This window comes from Xenopus tropicalis, chromosome 3 (assembly GCF_000004195.4).
Source record: "Xenopus tropicalis strain Nigerian chromosome 3, UCB_Xtro_10.0, whole genome shotgun sequence".
NCBI classification, from domain to species: Eukaryota; Metazoa; Chordata; class Amphibia; order Anura; family Pipidae; genus Xenopus; species Xenopus tropicalis.
Genome location: NC_030679.2, coordinates 82,471,774 through 82,485,593, shown reverse-complemented (window position 1 = coordinate 82,485,593; position 13,820 = coordinate 82,471,774). Strand labels below are relative to the sequence as shown.

The 13,820-nt window shown below is 38.5% G+C and overlaps 1 protein-coding gene across 4 annotated transcripts in view; it reads right to left on the bottom strand.

Annotated features, from left to right (window-relative positions):
* The window catches only part of usp6nl (USP6 N-terminal like), an 86,222-nt gene that overhangs the window by 58,089 nt on the left and 14,313 nt on the right, over positions 1–13,820 (bottom strand). For 2 of the 4 annotated variants that reach the window (XM_031899048.1, XM_031899050.1), the window contains exon 1: positions 13,494–13,581. The exons of the other annotated variants lie outside the window; for them this stretch is intronic. In XM_031899048.1, coding sequence (XP_031754908.1) covers positions 13,494–13,566 — 73 coding nt within the window. In that variant the 5' untranslated portion in view covers positions 13,567–13,581. Of the gene's footprint in view, positions 1–13,493; positions 13,582–13,820 lie in introns of those variants that run through there. 4 annotated transcript variants of the gene reach the window in all.

The following is a 13,820-nucleotide window of genomic DNA, read 5'->3' as shown; positions in this document are numbered from 1 at the left end:
GTTTGTTTGATTATCCATGATACCTCTTTGAAATCCCACCAGAATAAGAAGGCATTTGGCTGGTGCAATATCAGCTTTGAAATGCAAACATTCCTGTTTCTTTGCTGATATTCGCCACATGTGCCTTCACCTGGCCAACACCTTGGCCAACCTGGTCCCAGCTGCAGGCAAGGTAGGAAGCTGATGCCAGCAAAGGGGCTTGTTGGGACTTGTGTTTTTCCATAGGATTGGGAATTAGCCCCATGTGGCTTTTTCCTGCAATGCAGCCTTATGGCCGCATATAATGCATTTTATATGCGGTGATTCAAAGGTTAGTAAATGGCAAGGCATTATGTAGATTGGTCACCTGCAGGCAATAAACCTCCTTGCATGCCACTGCCCTTAGGGTTTCTTGCCCACTTTTGTGTTGTGTAGTGACTTGATTGTTATAATAAAGCTTTCTTTCTTAAGTTGGTCATGACAGTGAGGCTACCAGTGATTTATGAGGCAGTGTGATCAATGTGCTAGAATAGAACCTAATGACTTAAGAGAAGGCCAGCTTTGAAACTTTGAGGTGGCAAATGTGTACTTGTCTGGTTTCCCATTAAATTAGAGTTCTATTCACACACGCACACACACAGGTGCACAGTTTAATTCCATTCCTGTTTATGCATGATCTAAAAAATATCCCTGTACAATTCATTTCATATTTTAAGTTAGCAACCATCAGTAGCAGATTAAAATAGTTATATTACATGGACTATTTTAATGGCAATAATTTAAAAACATAGAAAATGTTAAAAAGTAAAATCACTATAAAATACCAAAAACAGATTTAAAAGTAAACCTGTGATTAAGACAAAGGAATGTGAAACACCAATTAAATGTTAGCTGCCCTGGGCTTACTGCACTCAGAAGACAAAAGGACAATCTGGAGTTTATCTGTTGATCAATATATTAAGGAAACTGGAGACATGATAAACACAAAACCCCCTCTTTAGAATACTAATAAGTAAGTCATTTAGAATGACTTTTGCAAGGCTAAAACACACAAGACAAAAGGAAAAGTCAAATAACACAATTACCATATTTACAAACAATGAGGTCCATTAAGAAACATTTTCTTCAAAAAGCTATTTAAAGAGCTTGTTCCATTTATAATGGCTACACAATAAATATGGAGTTGTTTTAAAAAAGATAGCTACATCTGTGTTTTAGGGCTCTGGCACACGGGGAGATTAGTCACCCGCGGCAAAACTCCCTGTTCGCGGGCGACTAATCTCCCCGAGTTGCCTACCCCTGCCATCCCACCGGCGAACATGTAAGTCGCCGGCGGGATGGCAGATGCGGCGGCACGATTTCCTGAAATCGCCGAAAAAGCCTCACGAGGCAACTTCGGCGTTTTCCCGAAATCGCGCCACCGCGTGTGCCATCCCACCGGCGACTTACATTGTCGCCGGTGGGATGGCAACTGGCGGCAACTCGGGGAGATTAGTCGCGGGCGACTAATCTTCCCGTGTGCCAGAGCCCTTAACCAAACTTATACATATCTAGATTGGTGGCTGATTCTAACGTTGATGACACACAGGTCTGATTCTCAGCTTGCGTTAAAACTAGGCTGAGAATCAACCCCTCTGCTGACATCAGCCTTCTACCTTGCCTACACCCGGAACCACTGTGTTGGCCTGGGCGCAAGCACTCGGCTTTGAAATTGATATATCTGATTGCTGATATCTGCTGTGTGCCTGCACTCGGGCTGACACAATGGTTGCAAATGCAGGCAAGGAGGTAGGAGGCTGCAATATTTGAGGCGGATTCTTTGCCTGTGTGGCATCAGCCTAAAATTATCACCAATTACAGATAAGCTTTCCCTACCTCATCTGAGTCACTATATTTGTATTTATGATGACCAAGACTGCATGGAGGGTTTCTGATCCATGTTTGGTTACATTACCTAACATAACTGGCTACTGTTGCAAGTATAAAAAGGAGAAGTGAGCAAAATCACACACAGACCTTATCTATTGCTCTTTCCTACAAACAAATCTGCATCCCCCTTACCCATAAGTTAAGGCAGGTGGCAGGCGGGAAGATTAGTCGCCCGCAATAAATTTTTGCTATGTGGGTGACTAATCTTCCCAAAATTTCATCCCACCAGCAAGAATGTAAATCGGTGGGATGGCATACACGCTATTTCAGTTTTCCGAAGTTGCCTGACAAGGAAACTTTGAGCAACTTCAGAACACCGAAGTGACAGGTATGCCATCTCACCAGCTATTTACTTTCTTGCCCGGGGGAGGCATTTTGGGAAGATTAGTTGCCCGCAGTAGCAAAGATTTATCGTGGGCGACTAATCTTCCCGTCTGCCACCTCTCTAATGAAGTAAGGTTGCCAGATCACTTGAAAACTCAGGGACATCTAATACATATTGCAGGGCTGCCCTAATTAAATTTAAATTATATTGCAATGAATACAGCCCTTCTAGCTTGATTTTATAGATGTGTCTTAGGTAGATGGGTGTTGTAGGTAAATATTATCCTTACAGTATAAATGTTTTTATCTACAAGTATTCCTAACTGCAAGAAATCTCAAGAAACATGGAAAACATTGATCTGAACATTTATATTTAGAATTACGCTTTGTAATTATGATAGCATGTTTAATTCATTTTAGGAAGATTAAAACTCTGCTTATTTGTAAGAGTAATGTTTACTTTTTAGAACTCACAAAATACACATTTTCAAAAGACAACTGTCTGCATGAAAAGTGCAAAAAAATTGCTTGTGCCAGCAAGACTTGACTCATATGTTCATTATAACAATTTTTACCTAATGTGGAAAAACTTTTTGACTCATTTTCAGTTCAAATCATCTGAGAGAACTGCTATTATGACTAACAGTCATGATGGTACACAATACTGATATGCGGGTCGAGTGGGTCTGGCCAACATCCACACAGCTTCCATGGATGGCTGGTGGGTTTAGGCTGAAGTCGCCTGTGACATTACAATGTCTTCTTTCGACTTTCTGATGTCAGTATATAGGATCGCGCCCACATGTCTAAAAACACAGAGACTTGGCGGGTTAAGGTCGGGTGTGGAAAACAAGTTGATGGGTTTTTGTCGACCCACACATCACTAGTACACAGGGCGATAAATAGTACAAGGCTACCACAGGCAACTAATCTCGCCAGCGATTTACTTTATTGCCAATAGGAAAGCATTTTAGGGAGGGTAGTCACCCACAGTAGTAAAGATTTAACTGCAGGCAACTAATCTTCCCATCTGCCATGGCCCTAATTTTGACCTTTTATACTACTCTTCTCAATAGAAAAAAACTACCGGCCTGCAAGAAAGTAGGTCCTGCAAATCTTGACAGCAAGGTAAATATGAGAATAAAGTCCAGGCATATTTGAGACATTGAAAGTTCTATATATCAACTTCATTTTTATACAACCACAGCAGACTTCTTTCACTGGAGGCTCACAGACCATCTCAGAGCAAACCAACAGATTATGTCCATGTAGATTGGGCAATTTCATCTAAGAACTACAAAAGCTGTTCTGCCAATGTATACAGAGATTCATGATCCCACTGCGCCTCTGTCAGAGTATATATCTTAAAATTGATGTTTAAAAAAAATGGGGGGGAAATGCTCTTTTGCCCTAAGTATGGCTAGAGCATTAAAGGAGATAAACAAAATTAACCACTATAAAGCTTGCTACATACTTTATTTTTTGATTGCTAAAAATGTAATGCTAATTGCGCACGGACAGATTTGAGCAGAGTTCTTTGGTCAAAACAACACAATTTACAATAATCTACATTCAGCCACAGTTTATTAGAAACTAAAAAATGCCAATGCAGTTTCCTAGTGACTGGCCTGGTTGTTCATGTCCATATTTCCATGTAACTATTTATTGCTGAATTGGGAAGATTTTTGAGAAGAATATTACATTAAGCAAAAAACACAAAGTACATTTAAAGAACCATGGATACTTTGCTATGGGTTTTTTACCAGCCTCAGTAACAAAATCATAAATTGATGGTTTATCTCCCCAACAAATGTAATTACTGCAATAGAATCCACATTTTAAACCTAAAAAGAGAAAACGTGCAACTAGTTTGCTAATTTGCTACATAATCTATGCACTACCTCACAAAAACGTAAGTTGCAATAAATAAAGATATTGTTTTACGGCTTCAAAAGAACTCGCACAGTTTCCCATATATCTTGCTGGGCACCTGGTTTAACAGCTTAAAAATGCCACGGCAGGATGTTGCTTAAAAAGAACTACAATAAGCACAACTTAACAGGATTGTGTTGTTCACATTTAAAAGGTCTGTGACAAGTGTTCCTTTCTATTTTTACTCACTTTGTTTCTTTTGAATTAAATGCTCTTGCCTGCTGCTAATCTTATCTTAGAGTTTATCACATACTCCAATATTTAATGTCTTAACGAACAGGAAACTAAATGGGAAATTCAAGCAGAGGTTGCCTTTATACTTTAAAGTTACTTAAAGCTGCATTTCCATCATTTTTACCAAAGCAGTTTTTATATCATTATATTATATTAGAAGCAAAACTAAACTTATCGAGGAGCAGAGCATTTAATTTATTATTTTGACTAAATAGCGAATTAGAATTAGAAGGGTAGTTTCACACAGTATGTTTTCTGGTGTAAAAATGCAGACATAAAAAAGGCAATCTGTCCTGCACCTGTCCTATATGAAAAGTGACAAGAATGAGTGCGATCCAACTGTCTGTCAAAAAATACAAACACAATCATTTGTGCCCAAAATCTGCCCATGGTTACAGTGACAATCAGCTTTATTCCTGTCACATCACATATAGGACAGCGCAGGACCAATCTGCCTTTTCTCCACTGGAGTTTTTACTCTGAGAAAATGCACTGTATATGACACTACCACAACAGTAGCAGCTGCTAAAGGTTTCACATGGACAACAAAGTGCCCCCTATAAGGGGATTGCCTACAGCCACTGTCAGTCTTAAAATTATGAAATTATAAAATGTAAAATTTAAACCAGAGAATAAGCAAATCATTCATACACAACTAAAATAAGGTAGTGCTTAACTGCGGCTGGTGTGTGACAAGGATAAAAAAAAACAAGGAAACAGTATTATGCAGTGTTAGACACCAAGAGAACTAAAATAAAAAGGGAAGTGTCTAATTTTGGTAAGTAACTGTTCCTAAATAAGGCACGTATCCACATAGAAAAATTAAGAGGAAGCAACTAAAGCGTGACAGCTGTAAAGCAGTTACTAATACTCAAAATGCAGATGAGCTATAATGTTACTAAAAAAAGCTGGTAATCTAGTGACACTTAATATTGACACTAGTACGCTTAAAAGAAGCAAATAATAAAAAGCAATATATAAATACTATAAAAAGAAAAGTAAGTACTGCGCATTGGTTTAATACATGTTCACTGCGGTCTTAGTTTCATTCATAATTTAATTCTTAGTTATTTCTATTTGGCAGCGGTTCCTAAATTGTGTGGCTAGCCTCACAGCAGTGCACAAAGCATTTTTAAGTTCAGTCACAATAACCTGTATTTCTAAAATGCAACCACTGTAGCATAAAACCCTGGACTGGGTGGGTGCAACACAGTCAATTCTTTTGCCCAGGGTCCCAAACGGTAAGGCCCCTTGCATATAAGCACAAGTGGACAATCAACTTTATAATTGTGCCTGCCCCAGGAAGCACTGTATCCACCGGGGTGCAGGCACACACAGCCGATATCCATCAACAAACAAGATTTTTCAAACACATAAGCGGATTGTCAGCCTGCACTTATACACAGGCTGATAAATCTGCCAAGTTGGGCCTTAGCCTAAGGGCTGTGGCAGACGTGGATAATAGTCGCCTGCAACAAATCTCCCTTGTCGCGGGCGACTTACCTCCCCCCGAAATACCATCCCACCCTAAGGGCTGTGGCACACGCTGAGATTAGTCGCCCGCGACAGGCGACTAATCTCCCCGATACGGCATCCCACCAGTGAGAATTTAAATCGACGGTGGGATGCCATACACGGCGCCGACGATGTGCCGAAATCGCCTCGAGAGGCAACTTCAGCGATCACAGCACCGTGTATGCCATCCCACCGGCGATTTAGATTCTCGCCGGTGGGATGTCATATCAGGGAGAATAGTCGCCCACGACGAGAGATTTGTCATGGGCGTCTAATATCAGGGTGTGCCACAGCCCTAAATGTACAGAGGATAACTGTCTGTGCTTTTTAGATAAACTTTTCATCATGTGGTAAAGAGACAAAGCAGCTTTGTTTTCTGATAAAAAAAATATCTTATTAAATCAAATTAAATAAATGTAGCAGTAATGATGTGGAGTTCTTGAATTGGAAATAATATTTATTGATGGAATAAACTGAAACATTCAGAAACCCACAGCTTGCAGTTTAATGATAAAGGGCCATAGTCACTATCCTAAATCTGTAATTTTTTTTAAAACACCCCAGTTGGCCAGTTTATCAACTTAGGAGAAACTGCACCCACAATTAAGCTTTTAATGTACTGACAAACAATTCTCCTCTAGAGGTGGCGACTAATCTCCTCTGAATGCTTTTGTACCAGTGGTAATTTAAATCAACTTAGCAAGGAACTTCGGGCAACCCTGGAAAGTCAAAGCAACACATAGGTTTTTCTTTTTACAATTTACATTACCGCTGGCAGGAAAGCATTTAGAGGACATTAGTAGTCACCAATAGAAAAAATTAATTGTGGGGCAACATTCTTAAAAAAAAAAAAAAAAATTCTGCATCAAGCACCTGGTTCTAACAAATAACATGAGGTATAAGGGAAGCAGATATAGTAGAGACTGCAAGATATGTCAAATGGACAGAAAAGGCAAAGTATAATGTACATAGTTTTGATATTTAGACAATAACACACTAAGGGGCTGATTTACTTACCCACGAACGGGTCGAATGGAGTCCGATTGCGTTTTTTTCGTAATGATCGGTACTTTGCGATTTTTTCGTATGTTTTGCGATTTTTTCGGATTCTTTACGAATTTTTCGGATCCAATACGATTTTTGCGTAAAAACGCAAGTTTTCCTATCCATTACGAAAGTTGCGTAAAAAGTTGCGCATTTTGCGTAGCGTTAAAACTTACGCGAAAAGTTGCGCATTTTTCGTAGCGTTAAGTTTTAACGCTACGAAAAATGCGCAACTTTTCGCGTAAGTTTTAACGCTACGCAAAATGCGCAACTTTTTACGCAACTTTCGTAACGGATACGAAAAACTCGCGTTTTTACGCAAAAATCGTATTGGATCCAAAAAATTCGTAAAGAATCCGAAAAAATCGCAAAACATACAAAAAAGTCGCAAAATATTCGTTTTCAAGTCGGAACTTTTCCAATTCGGGTCGGATTCGTGGGTTAGTAAATCAGCCCCTAAATATAGGGGCCCCGGGATAGAACGAGGCAGGAGTTGAGGTACGGGGCCATGACAAAGCTAGGAAAGGGCCTGGGAGTAGTTGGTGGTTAGGGATTATGGGAAATGTAGTTTGGGGCTGGGATTGGTTAAAAAGAAACAAAAGGTATAAACAGGGAGGAGCAAGAAGAAAAGCCACCATTTTGTTTTAACAGGTTCCCACCCTCCCTCCCTATTGAAGGAGAAAAAAGAGGAGAAAGGTAAGTGGGGGAGAAAAGATCATAGTCGCAGCTGGGGTAAATTTAGTTATAGAGAGTGTGGCGGAAGGTTAGGCCTGAGGCTAGGGCTTAGAGCCATAGTCTGGTGGAAATGGGGCCGTGGTGGCTAGAAAAGGGGGTCTATAACCTCAGGGAAATTATTGGGGTGGGGGCAGGTACAGCTCCCACAAAGCAGCCTTCAGCGGCTTATTGTTAGTATGTTACAAGGAGATTTATGTTATGTTAAAGTATGTTATTTAATGACAATATGTTATTGTGAACAAATTTGATGTTGTTGTAAATAAACAGGCTGCGGCCTTTTCTATCCACAAAAGGTTGTCATGTGAGTTCATATGCTAGGACAAAAAAGGGGGGAAAAGCGAAAAGGTGATGGGTGGTTTATGGAGGGCCACAAGAATTGACGACTGCGCTTGTCATGGGAATGATGTATGTGTTACTCTGTAGATACCCAAAGGTTGTATACTTGTAATATAATTATCTACTCTGCAAGGACCAAACATGTAGTAGCTCCAAAACCTTTATAAAGCTGGCAAGTTCTTACTACTTTCAAAATGTCCCATGGAGTTTTTCAACTGAAAGCTTCTGTCCACAATGGGGTATTTAGGTTGATTCAAGCAAAATATCACAATTGGTTATTGCAGTATGACCAAATTCCAAATGAATGCAAACTATTAGCATACAGCCTTTAAGTGCATTTGTTTTTGTTTTTCTAAAGAAGGGAGTGGCTGTATTAATTGTATTATGTCTAGAACCATTTTTATTATTCTGCCTTGTTGCTCTTTGAAGTACCATATTTTAATTATTAATATTGCTTTCCTTTCTGATATTTACTGTTCTTATCAGCTATTTCCCCATTCTCTGTTCTGCATAGAAAAACTTTTCTGTGTAGTAGGACACAGATGCATAATTGCTGCAAACACAGATGGCTACATTCTCTAGCTTTAAAAACGCTCTGTACCTTGCTCCTTTACAGAAGCAAGTCACAATTTTGGTCACTTACAGAAATATTTATCAACATAATTCTAAAGGGTAAAAACACACAGAGCTACTTATTTAGTATAGGCATGACAAGTAGCTGCTACTGACAGAAAATACCCTGCCATAGAAAATACTGAGTATTGCCACAATTATCAGTAAATGATCAGCACTGTATTTGTTAGCCGTATGAAGTAGCTACTACTAGTAGCTCCGTGTGTCTTCACCCTAGTCTAAACCATAATGAACAGTTCTTACAATCCTGCAAAAACTGTTCTCTTGAACAGGTTTTAGGTGTTTAAAAGACATGTAAACCCCCCACATCCTCTGTGAAATCTTTAAATACTTGCCATTCCTGTTGTTCAACGGTTAATAGTTGGGCAGAATCATCCCCTGCCCAACTATTAGTATTTGCAATTGGTCTTCATTTCTTATTATTTGTAGTTTTTTTAATTTAAATTTTTGTTCAGAAAATCTCCAGTTCAGAGTTTCACCAGCTCTCTGGTTGCTAGGGGCTAAGTAACATTAGCAACCAGGGAGTTGTTTGGATGAGAGGCTGGTATATGAATAGGAGACCTAAATAGAAAAATAAGTAATAAAAAGTAACATTAACATTAAAACTGTAGCCACACAGAGCAATAGTTGGCTGATGGGATCTGTGACCCTCCAATTGAAAGTTACAAAGAGTTTGAAGAATGCAAATAATTAAAAAAAAAAAAAAAAAAACTATAACAAATAAATAACAAAGACCAATTAAAAAGTAGCTTAGAACTGGCCTTTCTATAACATACGAAAAGTTAAATTAAAGGTAAACCACCCCTTTAATTCCTTTTCATCCTGTAACTCACTCAGCCCCCTACCTTGGGAATTGACTTTGGCTTTTGGCTAACGGAGCATGCTCAGTTCTTCCCAACTCAGCCAATGAAGCACTGTTGGTTTCCATAGAAACTCTGCTTTAGTTGTGCACTCTGCTGGAGAAATATTTTTTTTCTCTTAAGCTCCTGAGCTCAGTTTATCCGTTACAGGGCACAATCCAAACAGGACTTTTAAGCAAAGTTAGTTAGCCTTTGCAAGCCTGCATTCTTCATTGCATGAACTTTACAGCACACATGTACTGTTTGCAGTTGTAAATGTCACTGATGATGTCAGAGGGAAATTGGCTGCTATTTGTTTTAGGAAAATGTGATGGTGCTGGTAAACAGAGGTGATATATTCAATACAAATGGTGTTATTTGGGTGGAAGAGATGTGCCCAACTTATATACATGGTAGGAAAATGTAGGGTTTACATGTATAATAACCTTATGTTGATTTTAGATAATATCCACTTATTGTTATACAGGTATGGGATCCATTATCCAGAAAGCTTCAAGTTAGGAGAAGGTCATCTTCCATAGAATCCATTTTAATCAAATAATGCTAATTTTTAAAAAATGATTTCCTTTTTCTTTGTAATAATAAAACAGCACCTTGTACTTAATGGAAATTAAGCTGCATGAATCCAGGTGGTAAAACAATCCTATTGGGCTTATTTAATAGACTTTAGTAGACTTAAGGTATCCAAATTAGAGAAAGAAACCTTATCCAGAAAACCACAGGTCCCAAGCATTCTAGGTAACAAGTACCATACCTGTATATTCACCTAATGGTTTTGCCATAAGAATTATTAAGCCTGTGTTGTGACAGCTATAGAAAGACTTAAAGGAGATTTTAAGGAAAAAAAATGTTGAATGGAAATAGTTTTTCCTTTTATTAAAATTCCTTCTTTAAAATCTGCTTTAAATAACTGTGTAATTAAACTCATAAATTTACTTTGCAGTAGTTGTATTCTAGAGAATGAAAAAGCATTTCAGTGTAAACGATCGGTTCTGCAGGTCAAACTGGTGAACTACCCAAGTCCACCTAGATTGTAAACCGCATTTGCTTCAGGGCAGACAGGGCAGTGCCACACCCAACCAGCTCTAGTAACCTACTGACAACCTATTTATATTACAGATGAGCTAGAGCAGGAAGCAATGTGCTGGTTTGGAAAAAGGTCTGAAATTGGCATTCAATTCAAGAAAGCAAGGGAAGTACAAACTGTATTCCAGCACAATGAATTTCTCCTCAATTTTGTAGTCAGATTTATTAAGATCCAATCACTCACTAAAGAGAAGAAGCCCATTTAGTTCTACTGATATGAAAACATAGAAAGCTCTGCACCCACTAATTTTGTCAGCTCTCTATTTCATTCCATGAATTACATTTTGATATTGGGGGTAAGAACCTACATGGACTGACCTATTTAAAAAAGACATAAGTATTTCACAAAAAATATTTCTTACTATCAGATTCAGTAAATTACATTTACCTGTGGTAAAGAACTAAGAATTTTGTTTCAGGGGCCCATCTATTGCAGGAGTTAACACTATTAATCCATATCAATAGGTACAGTATAGGCTCATATCCTTTGAACTCCCAACCTAGAGGGCTCTTTCTGTTCTCTATTTTAGCTAGGCATAGAGCAACATAAACAACCTCACCCAGTGCGACAAAGCATTTGGATGGAGTTTAAAATATAAATGTATGCTCCCATACATATTAACCAAGTGTGCTCCTGGAGTAGATTGAGCTTGCAGCTGTTTAACATGTAGCAGAAGGTGCCCTTCTTTATAAAGGTTCCCAAATAAGCCTTGTTTGCCTTGCCCTACTTCTGGCCCTCGCAACTCACAACAGCAAATAAAAGTCAAAAAATACTGTATAGTTTATTACACAATACTACAACAACAAATCACACAAAGGTACTACTTCCCAACTGTGCAAAGAGTAGCAACCACATTTTCACTCTGTATAAAAATGACTAAACTCTGCAACCCAACACTAAAAGATGGCTATACACAAGCCAAAAAGTTCTGACCTATCAAATTACTGATCGACCAGAAAGCCAATGAACAAAGGCTGTATAGATGCCTTTGTATTCTTCTGATCATTGAGAACAGGAAGAAAAGAGGTGCAAGAAAGAAGTAGCTGTTACTGAGCACAATCATTTTTTTGTAAAAATCTTTAGCCTGATGGCCCACGGGGATGCATATGCCTTCCCATTGAAGATTCGCTTTATTGCAAGTGGGCCATTGCTCTTAGGAAACACCTCAGTTCTGTACACAAATGAGCGAAAACAGGAAGTACTTTCACACCCTTTTCAGACATAGAACTTAATAAATAAAAAAAAGGCATACCAATCACGTGGAATGTTTTGTTCAAATAATTCCAATCTAGCTTCTAGACCAAAAGTGAGACATAAGCTGCTTAGAGTATGTCTCCAGGATCCCCATTCATATAGTAAAATATCTTAATGTAAGAAACAAACAAAACATTATGCAAATAACATGGTTTTAAGTTTACTAGCAACTAGCTAGTAATAACCGATGTGATGCCAGCACTACTGAATGTAGTTTCTGCCTTTAATGAAGTCTTAGCACTGTAAAACAGCTTCAAGCTCATGCTTTTCCTTGCTCATTTGTGTAACATAAATGTAGTGGCAGTCAACAAGATTAATGATCAGCAAGTTTGTTAGAACAGAAGGACATGTGCAGTAGTCTTTCAAGCCACACTGTACGGACTGCTTCTTACTTCCTGCTGCCGAACTCTGCATCAGCTCTGAGCCTAACTCACATAACTCTTTCTTTAATATATTTAATGGAAATAAATGTTTTTTTTTTTAATCCTTGTTATTTGCAAAAATGTTTGTTGTAAAGAGTCCTATGATACCGGCAATTGTTGAGATGTACATCCCCATATAACAAGAAACGTAACAGTTATTTGTTTGTTTTTATTCAGTTATTTTTATAGCACAGACATGTTTCCGCAGTGCTTTACAGAGATTATTTATCATTCACATCAGTCTCTGCCCCTGAACAGCTTACAGTCTAAGGTCCCTATTGCATTCACACACTATGGTCATTTTAGTCAGACAGCAGTTACCCTGCCTGTATGTTTTTAGAGTGAGGGAGAAAACTGCAGTACCCGGAAGAAACCCACGCAGACATGTGGAGAACATACAAACCAAACATTCCTAGCACTAGCAGATAGTGCCCTGGCTGGGATTGAGATTAACATGCAAGTGCTACAAGACAGAAGTGCTACTCACTCAGCTACTGTGCTCTCCAAAAGGTATCCAGTGGTAAAAGTTATTAATGTTTTGTGGTGTCTGAGCATCCACATTATCATGAGGAAATTACATACATACTCACCGTTTAATTAAGCAAGTGCCTTTTTGGGAAGAAAGTGTATATTTTACACATCATTATAACACATTATAACATCCAAGCCACAGTTAAAATAATTTACAGATTGTGTGATTTTGCTTGTGTAATATTTCCAAAATGACAAGTGGTCAAGCTAAAATAAAAGTGGATTTACCTACAACAACAAGAAATATCTCTTGGCCTCCTGCTCTTCTCACAAAACATTTAACCATCAAGGAATTTACCTATTAACAGCTTACGGCATTACCAAAATCCACACATGTGAAATGCTGGTATTTACAAGTGAGCAAGTAAGAATAAAAAGAATATAGCACAGTAACCACAATGTACTTCATTTTTGTGAAACCTGTGATAAATAATGTTTTAATCCCAATGTCAGAGGAGGCTGTATCAGGACTGATATTCAATGCCCTCTGCAAAAGCAAATGTCAGTGATAGCCTTATTTGAAAACTGAGCAAAGGCAAGCAGTTTCAAATGAAATAAAGGATACAAGCGATGAAAAAAATGCAGCACAATCCTATTTGAAGATAAATTCTGCTGAACAACTAAGCAAAAGATCACTAACAAAAAGCAGAGGATTTAAGACTTTTATATAGCTCATACCTTTCTTCCCTGTGGCTGCTCTGTGCCTCGATGGTGAGACTAGTTCCTTTACAATCTGAAAGACTTGAATCATCGTCGGTTAACAGGACACAACGCCAGCTGCTCTTCATTTATAAAGCCAACAGGTTTCAATACTGAAGCTCACTGTGTTATTCCATTCTCCCAGCTCAAGAAAGGCAGAGAAGGAATTTTAGATCACTGTCTCAAACATGCTTCCTTAAATTCTTCTGAAGGCTTAGAGGCAACCTTCAGGAAACCAGCAGATGCACTGTGGAGGAACACACACTGAACCAGGGAAAGCTGCACTTTGCAGGAAAAGACCCAATA